This window comes from Pongo abelii, chromosome 5, assembly GCF_028885655.2.
Source record: "Pongo abelii isolate AG06213 chromosome 5, NHGRI_mPonAbe1-v2.0_pri, whole genome shotgun sequence".
NCBI lineage: Eukaryota > Metazoa > Chordata > Mammalia > Primates > Hominidae > Pongo > Pongo abelii.
This window is the reverse complement of record NC_071990.2, coordinates 155,725,174-155,740,233: the sequence shown is the minus strand read 5'-3', so window position 1 is coordinate 155,740,233 and position 15,060 is coordinate 155,725,174. Positions and strand designations below refer to the sequence as shown.

The 15,060-nt window shown below is 37.3% G+C and overlaps 1 protein-coding gene across 4 annotated transcripts in view; it reads right to left on the bottom strand.

Moving 5' to 3' along the window:
* OPRM1 (opioid receptor mu 1) overlaps positions 1-8,149 on the bottom strand; it is an 83,541-nt gene extending 75,392 nt beyond the window's left edge. For 3 of the 4 annotated variants that reach the window (XM_024248641.3, XM_024248640.3, XM_009242387.4), the window contains exon 1: positions 7,554-7,969. In XM_024248641.3, the coding sequence (XP_024104409.3) occupies positions 7,554-7,843 (290 nt within the window). In that variant the 5' untranslated portion in view covers positions 7,844-7,969. Of the gene's footprint in view, positions 1-7,553 lie in introns of all 4 variants that reach the window. The other variant, XM_002817504.6, reaches the window with a different exon arrangement.
* Positions 8,150-15,060: the final 6,911 nt, after the last annotated feature.

The following is a 15,060-nucleotide window of genomic DNA, read 5'->3' as shown; positions in this document are numbered from 1 at the left end:
CTCATTCCTTGTCTTTCCCCATCTCGCACCCAGGCCCTCAGGTACACAAAACAGCAGGACCTTTTGCTTGGGGCTCCCTGTGCAGTAAGAAGATGACTTTCCCCTCTCCTTCCTGCATTTCTGCTCAAACATGTGATGCTCACCTGTGGCTTCTGTGGGGTGGGGGCGGGGGGAATGAAACATGGTGGGGTTGCACCTTTTCCCACTTAACCACTTGCCTATACTCTCGAAGCATATGAATAAAGGCTTGACTGTAACTTTCTGTTTCACTTATTGTCCTAATCATAAACACCACACCTGGCAGTTCAGAGCACTCTCACTCTTTCTCCCTTTGACAGAACTTATTTGAGCTTATATAGAATCCAAAGGGCGGTGATGGAATGGCAACCACGATTGTTTAGTTTTGTAGATGATTCCTCTTTTCCTCCAGATTGTATTGCTGGGAAAAACATGCTCTTAATAGTCATTGAAGTTGCCATAGGACATTTTAGTACTAGAAAGGGTTTAAGATTTTTTTAGTCCAATTCGCACCTTTTTACAGATAAGCAGAGTGAAGCACAAAGTGCCTTGAAGTCAAGCCACAACTGACACTTGGGGCCCTGAGCCAGGGCAAGGTTTCTCTTCCTTGCTGTTCTTCCTTTCTAAATTTATATCTGAGAAATTGATGGGGAAAGAAAAAAAGTTACCTGAGGCAAGAAAGGATGGATAAAGAAAGGAGTTGCTTGGTAAGCTCAATATATGATACTTGTTGTGTATGACGTTTCCTGCATTTGATGCTTCAGCTCACTTTTGAAGACTGAAATTTTCTTGCGCTCAGTTAATCACAAGATACTCTTAACGTTACTATATAACATGAAATTAATGGAAAAGGGAGTGGTAGGTTTTTTCGTTTGTTTGTTTTCTTATACCCTTAGATAATTTGCCAGAAGGCACAGGAGGCTTTATTTCCTTTGCATGGCACAGACAATTCTGCTCCTATCACCCTGAGCTCAAAAAGAAGTAAGCTGAACCCTGGACATGACTGGTGCCCACTCTCTCCCCATTCAGCCAAACTTACCCAAAAAAGCCTTTCCTAAATCCCAAGGCAGCAACAAAAATGGAAGGAAAAGCTTAGCTTCTGAACTCTCTTGGTAGTTCTAACTGGGGCTGCCTATCAGAATTTTTCTTATGAGTTTTTGATAGTTAAGAGAAAACCTTTATTGATAGGTCTGTAAGAGCTCTATTTATTAACCAGATTTTACTGTGCTAACATATAGTCACCAATTCTAAAATAACAGGAAGGATATTCAGCAGAGTGTGAGATACGATCTTGTATGAAGGTGAACCATTTTGAAAAGTGGTTGCTTGGCAAGGAGTGGGAAACTAGAAGAGAAAACCAGGGAAGAGGAAAACGAGGCATCTTCTTGAGACAGTCACAATGTGGGCAGGGCCATCTGACGTGCCTTGTAGTTGGCACCTCAGAATTGTACACCTGAGGAGAGAGGGGAGCAAGGGCAGCATTTGTCCACAGGCTTCAATTTCCTGGTCAAGGGAACTTCCCTGAACTTCCAAATAGTGCCTTTGTGAGTGCGAGGCTGATTCCTAGGGAGTGCAATTACTCCAATAGAGAAGCCCTAGGGCAGAAAGTAAGTGATTTCGATGCAACCAAGATGAAGTGTTACTCAGTTATGTTTGGGCAAAACTGACCGCCATACCAACAGCTGAGGTGGAAGGCGAGACGAAGGACATGAGGTGGGTACAAGAAGGATATGAAACAATGTGAAAGCCATTGCTTTCAAATTTTGCCTGGTGGAGCCCTAGAAATTCTATGGTGGTCCCTTGGGGACAGCACTGGTGGGCGGTATCGGGGTGCAAGGTGAGCAGTGCTCTTGGTCTCAGCATGTGGTTACATCTGGACAGTTGTTCTGTGATCTGTTTTATATAATGGGTCCCAAGTTCTTGAAATAAGTGTGTACATCTAAAAACAAGTTTGAAGACTGCTGTCACAGATAATTATTTCAGTTAGATAAACATTAAACTTAGTGAGGATTAAAGACTTGGAATTCTTGTATTTTAAAATGACATGCACCATTTAGTCTTGGTATTTACCCCTAGTACTTTTTTTTTTTTCAATTTAATTTTTTTGTTTGAGTCGGAGTCCCACTGTGTTGCACAGGCTGGAGTGCAGTGGCGTGATCTCGGCTCACTGCAGCCTCTGCCTCCGGGTACAAGCAATTCTTGTGCCTCAGCCTCCCAAGTAGTTGGATTACAGGCATGCGCCACCTGGTCCGGCTAATTTTTTTATTTTTAGTAGACACAGCGTTTCACCATGTTGCCCAGGCTAGTCTCAAACTCCTGACCTCAGGTGATCTGCCTGCCTCAGCCGCCCAAAGCACTGGCATTGTAAGTAAGAGCCACAGTGCCTGACCACTACTAGTACATTTTAAAATCTCATATGGTCATATGTTATTTATCAAAATGAGCTTATTTTTTCTTGCTGCTGACCTTAAAATATCTGTTTCAACTACCGCCTTAAACGGAATCCTAGGAGAAATAATATTTTTCAACTTTTATATGTAAGAGATCCTATTAGATGTTTAAAATCTCAAAATAAATATTGTCAGCATTTATTATTTGAATACATACAGACACCAATTAATTATTTTTATTTTCTTCTTAGCAGTAGAGAAATTGTGCTTTATTTAAGTTTATTAACCGATTTATTTTTTTGCAGCAGTAGCTGAGGTTTTTTTTTGAGTATTATACCTAAATATTAGTTAAAACAATTAGCTTAGCAAAAAGCTTGCAAATAAATTTTTACAAATAATTTTTAAATTTTTACAAATAATTTTTAAGATTATTTTTAAAAATAATCTTATTTTTAAAAAAATAAGATCAGTTAAAAGTACTCAGAAGAGTTGATGGCCAGAATGTTTGTTTGTTTTCTTTTATGTTTGTTGGTTTTATTTAACATCTATTTTCTAGCATTGGCCTACTGGAACTACAACAACTTGGGGTAATTAGGGAAATTATGTGTTTAAGCTTAAACATATGATATGGTACCAATTATAAAAAGTTATGAGAACATACAAAAACGTTTACTATGTGTGTGTGTTTCCATATGTTTACTATATATATATGTGTTTCCATATGTAGTAAATATTTAAAAACATGCATGTGAATACTCACCACTAAATTTATGATAGTGGTAGTCTCAGTGAAAGCACGGTATTGGGAGCAGAGAAGAGACTTCAACTGTTTCAGTCTGTCTGTCTCTCTCTCTCTCTCTCTATCTATCCATCCATCCTTTAAGAGAAGAATTGTTCTGTAATTATATATTTTTTATCTTTGGAGATGTTTCATAAAATGTCAGATAGGTCATTCTTTCAAGAAAGAAAAGAGAGAGAGAAGAATATAGGAAACTCGTTGATTGGTAATGTCATGCAAATGACACACACAGCTTACAACCAAAGAAAGTAAAAGCAATTTAGTGTGTTTAGGAGACACAGAAGAAGAGTTGTTCTCCCTTGAATTAGTTTCTATATGGAAAATAGCACTTAAAGTTCAAATTGTAATAGGTACCAGGAGCTCTCCCTTACTAAGTGAAAGCCATGCAATTAAGTTAGTATTTTTTAATGTAAGCCATTAAATTGAGAACTGAATTTTATTTAGTGTTTTTCACTTTAAATCCATCCTCTAATTAGGATATTTTGTGGGTTTTAAAAAAGTGAATTTTATTAATATTTGAGTTTCTAAATAAACTATTATCTTTTTATTTTATGAAAATTACTAATGATCATATTTAGTGATATATGCATTCAAATTGATTCAAATATATATGTGTGTTTGTGAATTTATATGTATACACACACACACATATATATCCTTATATTAGATAAAACATTATTGTTCACTAATTTGTAGCTACCCAAATCTGGATTAAGTTTAAAAGCTTATACTTCTGTTTCAATTAAGTATAACTGATCATTTTTAAATTTAAACCTGAATCAAATATTTAGTATATAGAACAAGTATAAGCTCACAGGACTTTTTCTAAAATCAGAAATACTTGTTAGGAAGGAGAAATGACAATAACATCTTGCATGTATTTAAATGCTCTTCTCTGATAATTAGTTATATTGAGAATTTATCTAACCATATTAAGAAATAATCTTAAAAATGAAGGTACTATTACTTGGCACTCTTCATTGGAAATTTACTGGAAGGATGGTTTACACAGCCCACAGAAATCTCAAAGTTTCTAGCCCTCCACTTTTCAACAGTGTCTGTACATACCATGTTCATAGCTACATGAACAAACCTTGGAAAAAGAATCTCCCAACATAAACACATCTGGGATTATATTAGTTTTTGCAGTTATGGGTAATTCTATAGTTTGGTTCAGTTATTAAATATTTTCCCAAAAGTGAAACATCTCTGGTGGCTGTTACTTTTTGTTTTCATTTTTTTTCTTTACAGTCCTTGACGATGAAATACTATCATCCCATTTTAAGTGATTGCTACTTCTCGTAGTATTTTCATCATATTTTCTAAAATCTTTGTGGTAATTTTTCATAAGATTATTCTCCAAGCATTATTTTTCTTTAAAACCAAAAAAGCTTTCAGGTGATGGTTACTGATAACATTTTTATCACTTAACATCTGGATTTAAAATCTTTAGAACATATTACAGTTTCTCCTTTCCTCCCTTGTATTCCTTAGAGCAGCCCTGTTTAAGAATCTCATTTAAGTTATACTATTTAATAATGTTGTTGATGAGGGGATGATGATGATGGTGTTACAAACAGAACCAAAGAGTTAATCACAGCGTCCATGTTAGCAGTTATTTTTGTTGTTGTTGTTGCCATAGTCATCTGAGCCTCATAATTCACTCAATGTACTAAAACATTTTAATAAATATTACCTTAATATAATCAGAAAACTGCAGCTACTTGATCATTCAATAGCATTTGTTGAATTTTAAATAGGGAAGGAAGTGAACATCTCTCCTCAATACTTAATAGATGGAACATTATATCCAGCATTTTAGCAAGGACAATACATCCCTGAACTGATCATTTTGTAGTTTAAACACCGCAGCCTGGAGACAGTCAGTTAAATGTTCTCAGCTAAATAGACATACTTGCTTCAATCCCCAGATGCTTTCCCTGTGGCTTCATCTGTCACTAACTTGCCCATTTTTCTGTTTCACAGTCACATTCCAAGAGGGTTACCTAACCCTGCAATTAAAACCCAGCCTGCCACAGGTGGGTGTTTGGGATGACCTTTCAAATAGTACTGCATTTTGTAAGAACTTTCAGTACCAAGAATAAAGCATAATATCATGTTCTCAGTAAGATGCCCTGTCACCATGTTTCTCCAAGTCAACAAGAGGCCAGAGGTAATGCCTTTAAAACTAACTCACCCAACCAGCAACCTCTTCTACACTGGAATAAGACCAATCTGCTCATTTCACAGCCAGTTGCCACTCTATTGGCTCTCTCTGTATTGCAAAGCATAAACTAAAGGGTAGAAAAATGAGGAAGGAAAATACCAAGAAGCAATAAAAGGGAATAAAATACTATGTTTCAGATGGCAGGATTCCTAGATGCTTTGGTAATTTTTGTTTCATGCTTTTTTCCTTCAGGATTTCACACAGAATTTGGGAATAATTTGTTATTCCCAAGTTATTATTGCTGTATCAACCCACTCTGTCAACCTAATAGTCGAATTAACTCAAATCATGATTTGCCAGCACAATAAAAAAAATTACGTTAGCTAGGAGAGATTTAGTGGCACTGAATTAATGAACTATCTGTTCTTAGAGAAAATAATTTACATTTTCTGTGCCTCAGTTTATTTACTTAGCATAGATAATCTCTAGAGTCCCTTCTAGCTTGATTAGTTTATGATTCTATGAATTTCTTTTAGAAAAAATGAGAAACATATTTTCCCTTCACAAAGCAGGCCTTCAATGATAACTTTTATTGTCATAACTGCAAAATTAAACTTGGTTTTTAATCTTCAATGTGAATCATTGTATTGAATTACTTAAAGTAAATGTTTTTAAAGACAAATTCTTCCATTGATCTTCTTGCATTTTTCCTTCTGTTGTTAGCCTTCCTCTCAATAGATGGTGCTCTTTTCTTACAGACAATACTTATCTTATTCCTCATCAAAAGATCAGGGAAATTAGCTTTACTCTTTAAAAATCATTAATTAAAGAAATCAGACAGAGGAGTAGAAAGAATTGCTTATAAGCAATTTGCAGCACCTGGGTAATGAAAGCATACTGGAGAGAGCAATTGTTAAATGATTTAAGAGCTCCACTGAAACCTGCAATACTTGCTGAATAGGTGAAACAAATATTGTAACTAAATATGAAAATGCCATGTTCCCTACATACACATACCCCTGGTTAAAAAAAAAAAAAACACCCTCGAATTAGGAGCTATTTTAAAGTGTTAAAATATTTATCTTCTTTAACAAAAACAGATATATGGCATTTCACATTCACATGTAGTATTTGAATATACACATCAACACCAACACAATCAATATCAATCTCAATCAATATTGGGAGCTTCCACACTCTGCCAAATATACCTGGAACATCTGGGTAAACAGAAAGTGGACCACAACTCTTTTGAATTAATTTTACTTGATAAGAACACTTTGTTTAGAGCACCCATCACAACTTCCTGTATAAGAGTTTGTGCAGTTTCTAATGTGGAATTATGATGCTTTTGTTGACTCCTAATTAGCTCCAACTTGTGGAGGAATTGAAATGCAGCCATGCATCAGGAGAACCAACCTACCTATTCCAGATGCAGTTTGTGACTTAGGCGATCTGAAGCTACTAACGGCAAACTGGTCTAGGCAACACATTTGTCATGTTTGTTATAACAGAGGAAAACTACCATGGAGGGATGCTAGGAAAACTTCCTCTACCTAGTGTTGCCTCAGGATGAAAGGAAGAGTTGGGTGAGGGCTGCTATGGCAGGGAAGAAGAAAGGGTGGGGTTGTGGTACAGGGAAGTACTAAGCCAGCAGGAGTAGGAAAGTTGCCAAGGTCCATCTCAAAACAATTGAGAAGACTTGAGACTGCTCCCCCCCGCCACACACACACACACATAACGGCCCCAACCAAATTTGGGAAAGCTAACTAGAATTTCTCTCCCATTATTCACAACTTGCTCTTTCCATAGCTCCTGCAGAGGGACTGAGTGTAGGACTCTGCCAAGAGCCCTCTTTGCTCAGTATAAGGAAGAGCTCCAAGTCTATGCTATAGCTTCCCCCCGCCCCCCACCCCTAGACCTTTGTAGCTTTTACCAAAGCAACTTCTCTGCTCCTGAAATTTTGAATTCTTTCTTTATCAATTGAGGAAAAAATAGAAAAGTCGGTTTTCTCACAGAAATAACAATCACTGTCCGTGGTCGCCTCCAGAGTTCCCCCAGTTTACCTCCCCTCTTTCATCCTCCCGCCCAACATTGAGCCTTGGGAGTTAGGTGTCTCTTTGTACCTACCCCCTTAAGCCGCTGAACCTTCCGCTCGGAGCCCTGGCGCTTTCCTTACCTGACAATCACATACATGACCAGGAAGTTTCCGAAGAGCCCCACCACGCACACGATGGAGTAGAGGGCCATGATCGTGATGGCCGTGATCATGGAGGGACTGCCGGTCGGAGGGCACAGGCTGTCTCTCCCGCCCAGGTCGGTGCGGTTCGGACCGCATGGGTCGGACAGGTTGCCATCTAAGTGGGACAAGTTGACCCAGGAACCGGGGCTGGGTGCTGGGGAGCAACTTGAGTGCGCCAAGGCATCAGTGCAATTGCTGGCGTTCGTGGGGACAGTGCTGCTGTCCATGGTACTGACGGCCGGCCGGGCACCGCTGTGCGAGGTAGCCAGGAGCACCGAGACTTTTCGGGTTCCAAGCGCCTCAGCCGCTTCCTTTCGCCGCTGCCACAGTTCCTGCTATTTCTTACAGAAACCAGTCCTGGCTGAGACAGAGAGGAGCGCCAGGCGGAGGGGACCGAGCTGAGCATCTGACATTCTCCTCTGCCTGTAGCCCCCCTCCCACCTTGGTAGTTCACAGAGGCTCATCCCCTGCCCCGCACCGCTGCGGCAGGGGAGGGTGGGCCATGCGGGATTCGGAGGCTGGAAGGGAGGGAGGAGGGAAAAGGGGTGGATTTTGCGCAAAGCGATCCAAGGAGTAGGTCTCTTCACTGGGCACTCTTCTGTGCAAACACATCTAAGGGAGGGAGATGGAGAGAAGGGTTGGGGAGAGAGAGAGTTAGTCTTTGGCAGCAGTAAAAAATAAGAAAGGGGGCTAACATCACTCAATTTTCCAGCGCCTTTTTCTCCTTAAAATCTGGCAGAGAATACATTGGCTTGATGAAACCCTAACAGCCCTAAAACCCCAATGCTCTTCCATCCCTACTGCCAATTTTGATTATTTAGGAACGGGGGACACACAATCTTCTTTTGCAGTCCTTGTTGCCTCCGTTGCCAACATCTAAGAAAAGGTAATAATGTTTCTCCAATTTTCTTCCCTACAAATCTGTTGGGAACAACAGCGATCCTTTATTTTCTGAAAAAGAAATGAGAAACAAATAAACTTTTGTGCAGAAAACTTGTTCCTCATTTTCCCCAATTTCTCTTAGGGTGAAGCTCTGTTTGCCTCTGATTTTGTTTCAGTGGGGAACAGGTATAAGAAGTGGTTACAGAATTCAGAAGGTTGTGGCATCCAGTAAAGCCAACTAAAGATAACGTTGATCTTTCACATCTTAAATCTCATAGACCTGTTTGGAATTATTTATCCTTTTTATCTGAAGACTTCCTCAATAGACATATGCTTCTGAGAAGAAGGTTGTTAAAACCAAACAAAATTTGCACTCAGTCTGTTTTCTAGTGTAAAAATTCTAGGAAAAGCCACATAATATATGGAATTAGAGTGACCTACAACAAGATCCTTGAGAAACACGGATACATTTTTGAATTTTATACCTTACTTCTAAGTCCACAAGTGCTTCTATTTTAGAAATAAATTTGTAAATACCAAGAATAAGTTCTTGGTCTTTTTTTTTTTCCTAAAGTTAACACCAATTCTGAAGTAATTCTCATTTCTGTACATGTATATATTTGTGCATGTATGTATCTTTTAACCATAAACATTGAAAATACATGTCCCCAGTTGGTCTTGAAAAATTAACTGCAATCTCAGGGAGCAGGGAGGGAAGATCTTGAAAGGAACATTTAATTCCGATATTGTTTTTAGGCATTTAACATAGAAACAGATAACTCATAGGTAAACTCTATTAATCATAGGCTATTTTGCCAATGTTCAGTATTATTTTTATCCTCTTACATTAAAGCATATAATTTACACAATAAAATGTTACAGAGATTTCCTAGAGACTAACAAAAATACCTTAAAACATATTCTTCCATGAACTAATGTAACAATTCTCTTATATTGAGCTGAAATCTGTCTGCCTGCATTCAGTTCCCTTGTGCTTAGTTCATGTGGAAGACAAGACACAGTGTGATAATTACTGACCTTGGAGTCAAATCATTTTATAAATCAGCTCTGTAACTTTGCAGCTGTATAAGTTTGGACATGCTACTTTACCCTACAGGATGACAGTCTTCTCATTACTTAAAAAAAGACAAGGGTAGGCTAGTAATATTCACTTCATATGTCTGCTAGCAGGATTAAATGAGTATACATTGCAATAGTAATTGCTTAATAAGTGATAACTCCTTACCATTATATTTCATATATTTGAAATCAACTGAGTACTCTCTTTTGCAAGTTAAACATTAGCATCATTCAGTTCTTTCTTATAAGATGTAGTTCTGAGTCCTTTCAGTGGCCTTGCTGTTCGTCTATTCTCATTATAGTTTGTCTATCTGCTCTGAAACTACAGTTCCAGTGTTAAAAATAATGACTTAAGTTTGCCCTGACCAAAAAACAAACAACAACAAAAAAAGAAACTAAGCCAGATTATAAACTTTCTCTTTCTACCAGTACAACGAAAGTCCCATTTGTTTTTAGTTTTATTTTTTGGTCACGTTGTTCTCTTGACTCTCCTTAGGTTTACCAATGACAAAATTTCCTAAACACAATTCAAGTCAATTCCACAAATACTAAAGATCTGCTTTGGACCAGGTGCTGTGATAGGAGCTGGAGTTTAAAAAGATGGATACAATTGTTTTTGATTACGGAAACTTTCTTCTTATGCCTGGTGAATCATATGTTTCATCTCCTATAAATTTATAGTTGCTTTGGAGGGAGCTCAGTACGACACTATAGATTTTTTTACTTTTAAGTTACATCTTGTTAGATCCAGTTCATGATTCTTATCTACCATGATCTTTTGGAATGGTGATTCTGTCATCTTTTGTATGCATTTTTTAATATACTTATTTACTCTCCGAGCTTTGTACTCTGTAATAAGGTTCCTAAGGGAGGTCTGCTCACTAACACAGTACTTAATACATAGTGGACTCCCTCCCTCACTCTCTGTGTTTCTTTCTATATTAAATATACATGAATATGCATGTGCATAATATTTGAATTCAGTTGAAAAAATGATTAGCATATATTTTATGCCATTATACCCGATAATGGCATAAAATATATGCAATCTGGGTGATAAATAAAATAACATAAAATAAAAATAAAATAATCTGGGTTTTTTTTAATGACACAGTTTGAAAATAAAACATCTTTATGGGAAAACCTTAATGAAGACATTTTGTCCTTTTTGACTCAATATAGTCTGTCAACTAACCAGGACTTAAATGTATAGACTCATGGACTAGCCATATGCCTTTTCTTCTAGAATTATAGGCAAAGAGCAACCCCATTCCCATTGCCCTTTTCTAGAAACAGTTTTTTTTATTCTGTTTTATAGAAAAATGCAATTGCTCTCTAGAGCAGGACTTGAACTTTGTGCTTCATATTCTCAGCTGAGATTGATTTTTTCGTTTTCTATTGGTCTTTATCATCTTTCACTGAGGATAGTTATTATCCTTCTGTTTTGAATATAGAATATTCTGGTTATCATTGCATGTCCTTCCTTAAGTTGTTTAACATTTATATCTTGGTATCTTCCACCCATTTAATATACAATTCAGGAAGCTGCAGAACAAATTTAATTTTCTTTCAGATATATTGACGGCCTTGAGAAACCTAGAGAAAAACAGTTCCAGAAATAATAAATTAATACCACCTAACATGTAGTATAAAAGCACCTCAATTTCAAGCTTTTGTTATTTCAGAGTTTCCCTATGCTATATTCCCCGTTTTCTCCATAATTGTTCATTTCCTACTCAATTGGTCTGAAGTCTGTTGTGAAAGTTCAAGTCTCTCATAAAAGGGATGGACTGCTAATAAATGAGTCAATTTATTACAAACATAATTATTTTATACAATATTGATCCCAAACATATCTTTTATTTCATTGAGCCTTAATATGTAATTTGTACAACAGAAATATCTGTCTTTTTGTTGATGCTTCTTGCTTAGCCCAGGCTTTCTATTCGAAGCAAGAATAATTTATTATCTATCCATTTAGATTTAACATTGCTATAAAACCCATATCATGCAACATTTTTCACAAAAATTATTTGTTTCAAAGCAATGTATTTATTCATAGCATGGATGAATCCCAGGAAAGTGCTAAAAGTCACTTCTCTTCTTTGAATATCAACATCTATTGGCTTAGTTATTCATAGAATTGCCATCATCCTACACTTACTTTAATAGCTTAGTCCTGATTCTGTTGAGAGTGGCTGTTAATGGAACACATGATTAATGGCTATTAATGAGGAACACAAACATAAATACTATGCAGGAAACAATTACAGTGGTTTGAAGCTCAGAAAAATTGGACATCCAAGTTTTCATTGGAGGAACATTTTATGTATTTGTTTATAGATATTTTTTATGTTATCTAACATTTAAATGTGCATAGCTAATGAGAATGCAAATGCATTGTGATAGAATATTATGTTTGATCACTGGATTGTCACATACATATCAAGTAAAATGGAATAGGCACTCTTTATTTGCATGGTAAAAAAATAAATAAGTAAATGAAAGCGAAAAACTCCTCACACCAACTTCTACCCAATAAACCTAAAACAAAGGCATCTAGAATAAAGTGGATGAAAGCCCTGGACTTTTGATTAAAAAAAAAAAGCAGTTCAAAATCCAGTCTCAACTATTTACTTCCTTGTGACTTACTAAATTACTTCCTGATATTTGGTTTCCTTTTCTGTAAAATAAAAATATGAGAATCAACTTCAAAGAGGGTTTATAGGATTACACACATATGAAAGAATTTATCCTGTGTTGTTTGGCTTTTTATATCCTGTTGTATATGGCCTAGAAATTAGCAAGAAAAATTATTATAAATAATACACTATATTTAATTGTACAGAATTGTCCTTAAAGGACCTGATTCTTTTAAGGGCCTGAAGGTGGTATCTAGGATCCAACTAAATCAACTGTTTTGAAAATGTATCCAAAAACAACTAGTTTAAATGATACATAAGCCTGAATGTCTTTCTAAAATCTGAAACCTCATTTCTATTCAAGTCTTGCTCTTCAATTTCCAGTTACAGAGGTTTGCCATTACCCTAGTACAGCCCCTCATCACTTTCTAATAGATAAACAGTTGTCAGATGTTTCAGTCTCAGGACTCTTTATACATTTTTAAATTATTGAGGATCCAAAAAGCTTTTATTTAGGTTATCTTTATCACAGCCTATCACTTTAGAAATTAAAACCGAGAGCTCTATACAAACATTTCTTTATCATTATATTATATTTTATTTTATTTTATTTATTTATTTATTTTTAAAACAGAGTCTCCCTCTGTCGCCCAGGCTGGAGTGCAGTGGTGCGATCTCAGCTCGCTGCAAGCTCCACCTCCCTTTATCATTATATTTTATTTTATTTATTTATTTATTTTTAAAACAGAGTCTCCCTCTGTCGCCCAGGCTGGAGTGCAGTGGCGCGATCTCAGCTCGCTGCAAGCTCCACCTCCCGAGTTCACGCCATTCTCCCACCTCAGCCTCCTGAATAGCTGGGACTACAGGCGCCCGCCACCGAACTCGGCTAATTTTGTTTTTGTTATTTTTAGTAGAGACGCGGTTTCACCGTGTTAGCCAGGATGGTCTCGATCTCCTGACCTCGTCATCCGCCTGCCTCGGCCTCCCAAAGTGCTGGGATTACAGGCGTGAGCCACCGCGCCCGGCCTCAGTCATTCTTTAAATAAAAATAGTGATCCACGGAAAAAGTGGTTAGTTCAGTTCACAGCTCAAACAGTCAACATGCGCTTTTCTTTGGGACAAGCATTCTACTTTAGTTTGTGGCAGAAGCTTCATGTGTCCTTCCCATTTCATCATACACAGATTTAAAGAGATGTACTCAAGGGCCAAGATTTAATACAATTAATACATTTTACTTATCCATTAATTACAGTTTTAAAAGTGGAACTTCTTTCGTGTTTTTCTTCTGTGAGTGCACGTCTGTGAAGAGTACAGTGACTCTTAGCATGCCATGGGGTTACTGTCTCGATTCCTGCTAAGGTATTAGCAGTTGAACTCATGATTGCTTATGCCCCATTCGTGCAAAAATACAATATAGTGAAAAAGCCATTTAACTTTCTAGAATTATTATTAAAATTGTTTTGACCTTGTTGATCCATGGAAAGAGTCTTAGAGACCCCACAAATCCACAGGCCACACTTTCAGAAGCACTGATTTAGGTCATTATAAAAATGTCTCAGCTTCTTTCTTTTGTTTCCTTTTACTCCATTGAACATTTGTATCAGTGCCATATAAATCTTTCTAAAATCACTTCTTGAGCAAATCACTCTTTTGCATTATAGCCTTCAATACTCACAAAAAAGTGTGTTAACCTGCATTCTTATCTCTGTACAACTCTCTGTGCTTCCTTTCACTTGATTCTTTCTCTCATCCTCCCCTCCCTGAACTTCATGCTCCAAGGGTCACAGAGAAAGCAGTGGGGGTAGCAGCACTTTTCCAGCGCTTTAATTCTGCTTTCAAACCCTTGCACATCTGCCTTTGTATAAAAGACTCTCGTTGGTGTTAATACCATGGGACTATTCCATTTTCATTAAAAACTGGCACTTTATTCATGTTTTCATCTCTAACACAAGGCCTGCCTTCAATTTTCTCTCTGTTTTTCACAGCTTCCCTTTCTCCTCCTCCACACTTTAAAATCTGGCCTTTATTTCCAAGGACTTTAGGGACTTTCATAATGTTAAACCTATTGGTGTTTTAGTCTTTATTTTATAGCAACTCTTATCTCTCTCTTCCATAACTTTATGTTTAAAAATTACTTTCCCACCCTGACAATTTCTTTTGGTTTATCTTAATGCTTTCTTCTTCCTTTGCTTGCAATTTAAATGTTGATGTTTTCCAGCATTCTCTCTATTAACCTTTTCAACATATTCTTAAGTCATCTCAAATCATTCTTGTCTTGATTTTAACCTATATGCTGACAGATCCAACCTACATCTCTAGCTCTGTTGTTTCTCTAAAGCTTCAGATTCTAATACAGATAAGTTTGGTAGACATTTCCACTTAAATAACTCATGAGCACTGGAAATGCAACATGCCCAAAGCATTTTCACTTTCCTATCCAAACATAGTTCTCTTAATGGCATCACCATCTCCTGAGTTCCTCAAGGCAAAAATCTGGCAGCCTTTCTTGGCCTTCTAGGTAGGCAGCACTATTCAGTGGTTAGAAATGTGAACTCTGGACTGGGTGAGGTGGCTCATGCCTGTAATCCCAGCATTTGAGAGTCAGAGGTGGGAGGATTACTTGAACCCAGGAGTTTGAGACCAGCTTGGGCAACATAGCAGAATCCCATCTCTACAAAAAAAAAAAAAAAATTATCCAAGTGTTGTGGCGCACGCCTGTAATCCTAGCTACTCGGTAGGCTGAGGTGGGAGGATCACTTGAGCCCAGGAGGTTGAGGCTTCAGTAAGCTATGACTGTGCCACTGCACTCCAGCCTGGGCGATAGAGAGAGATCCTGTCTC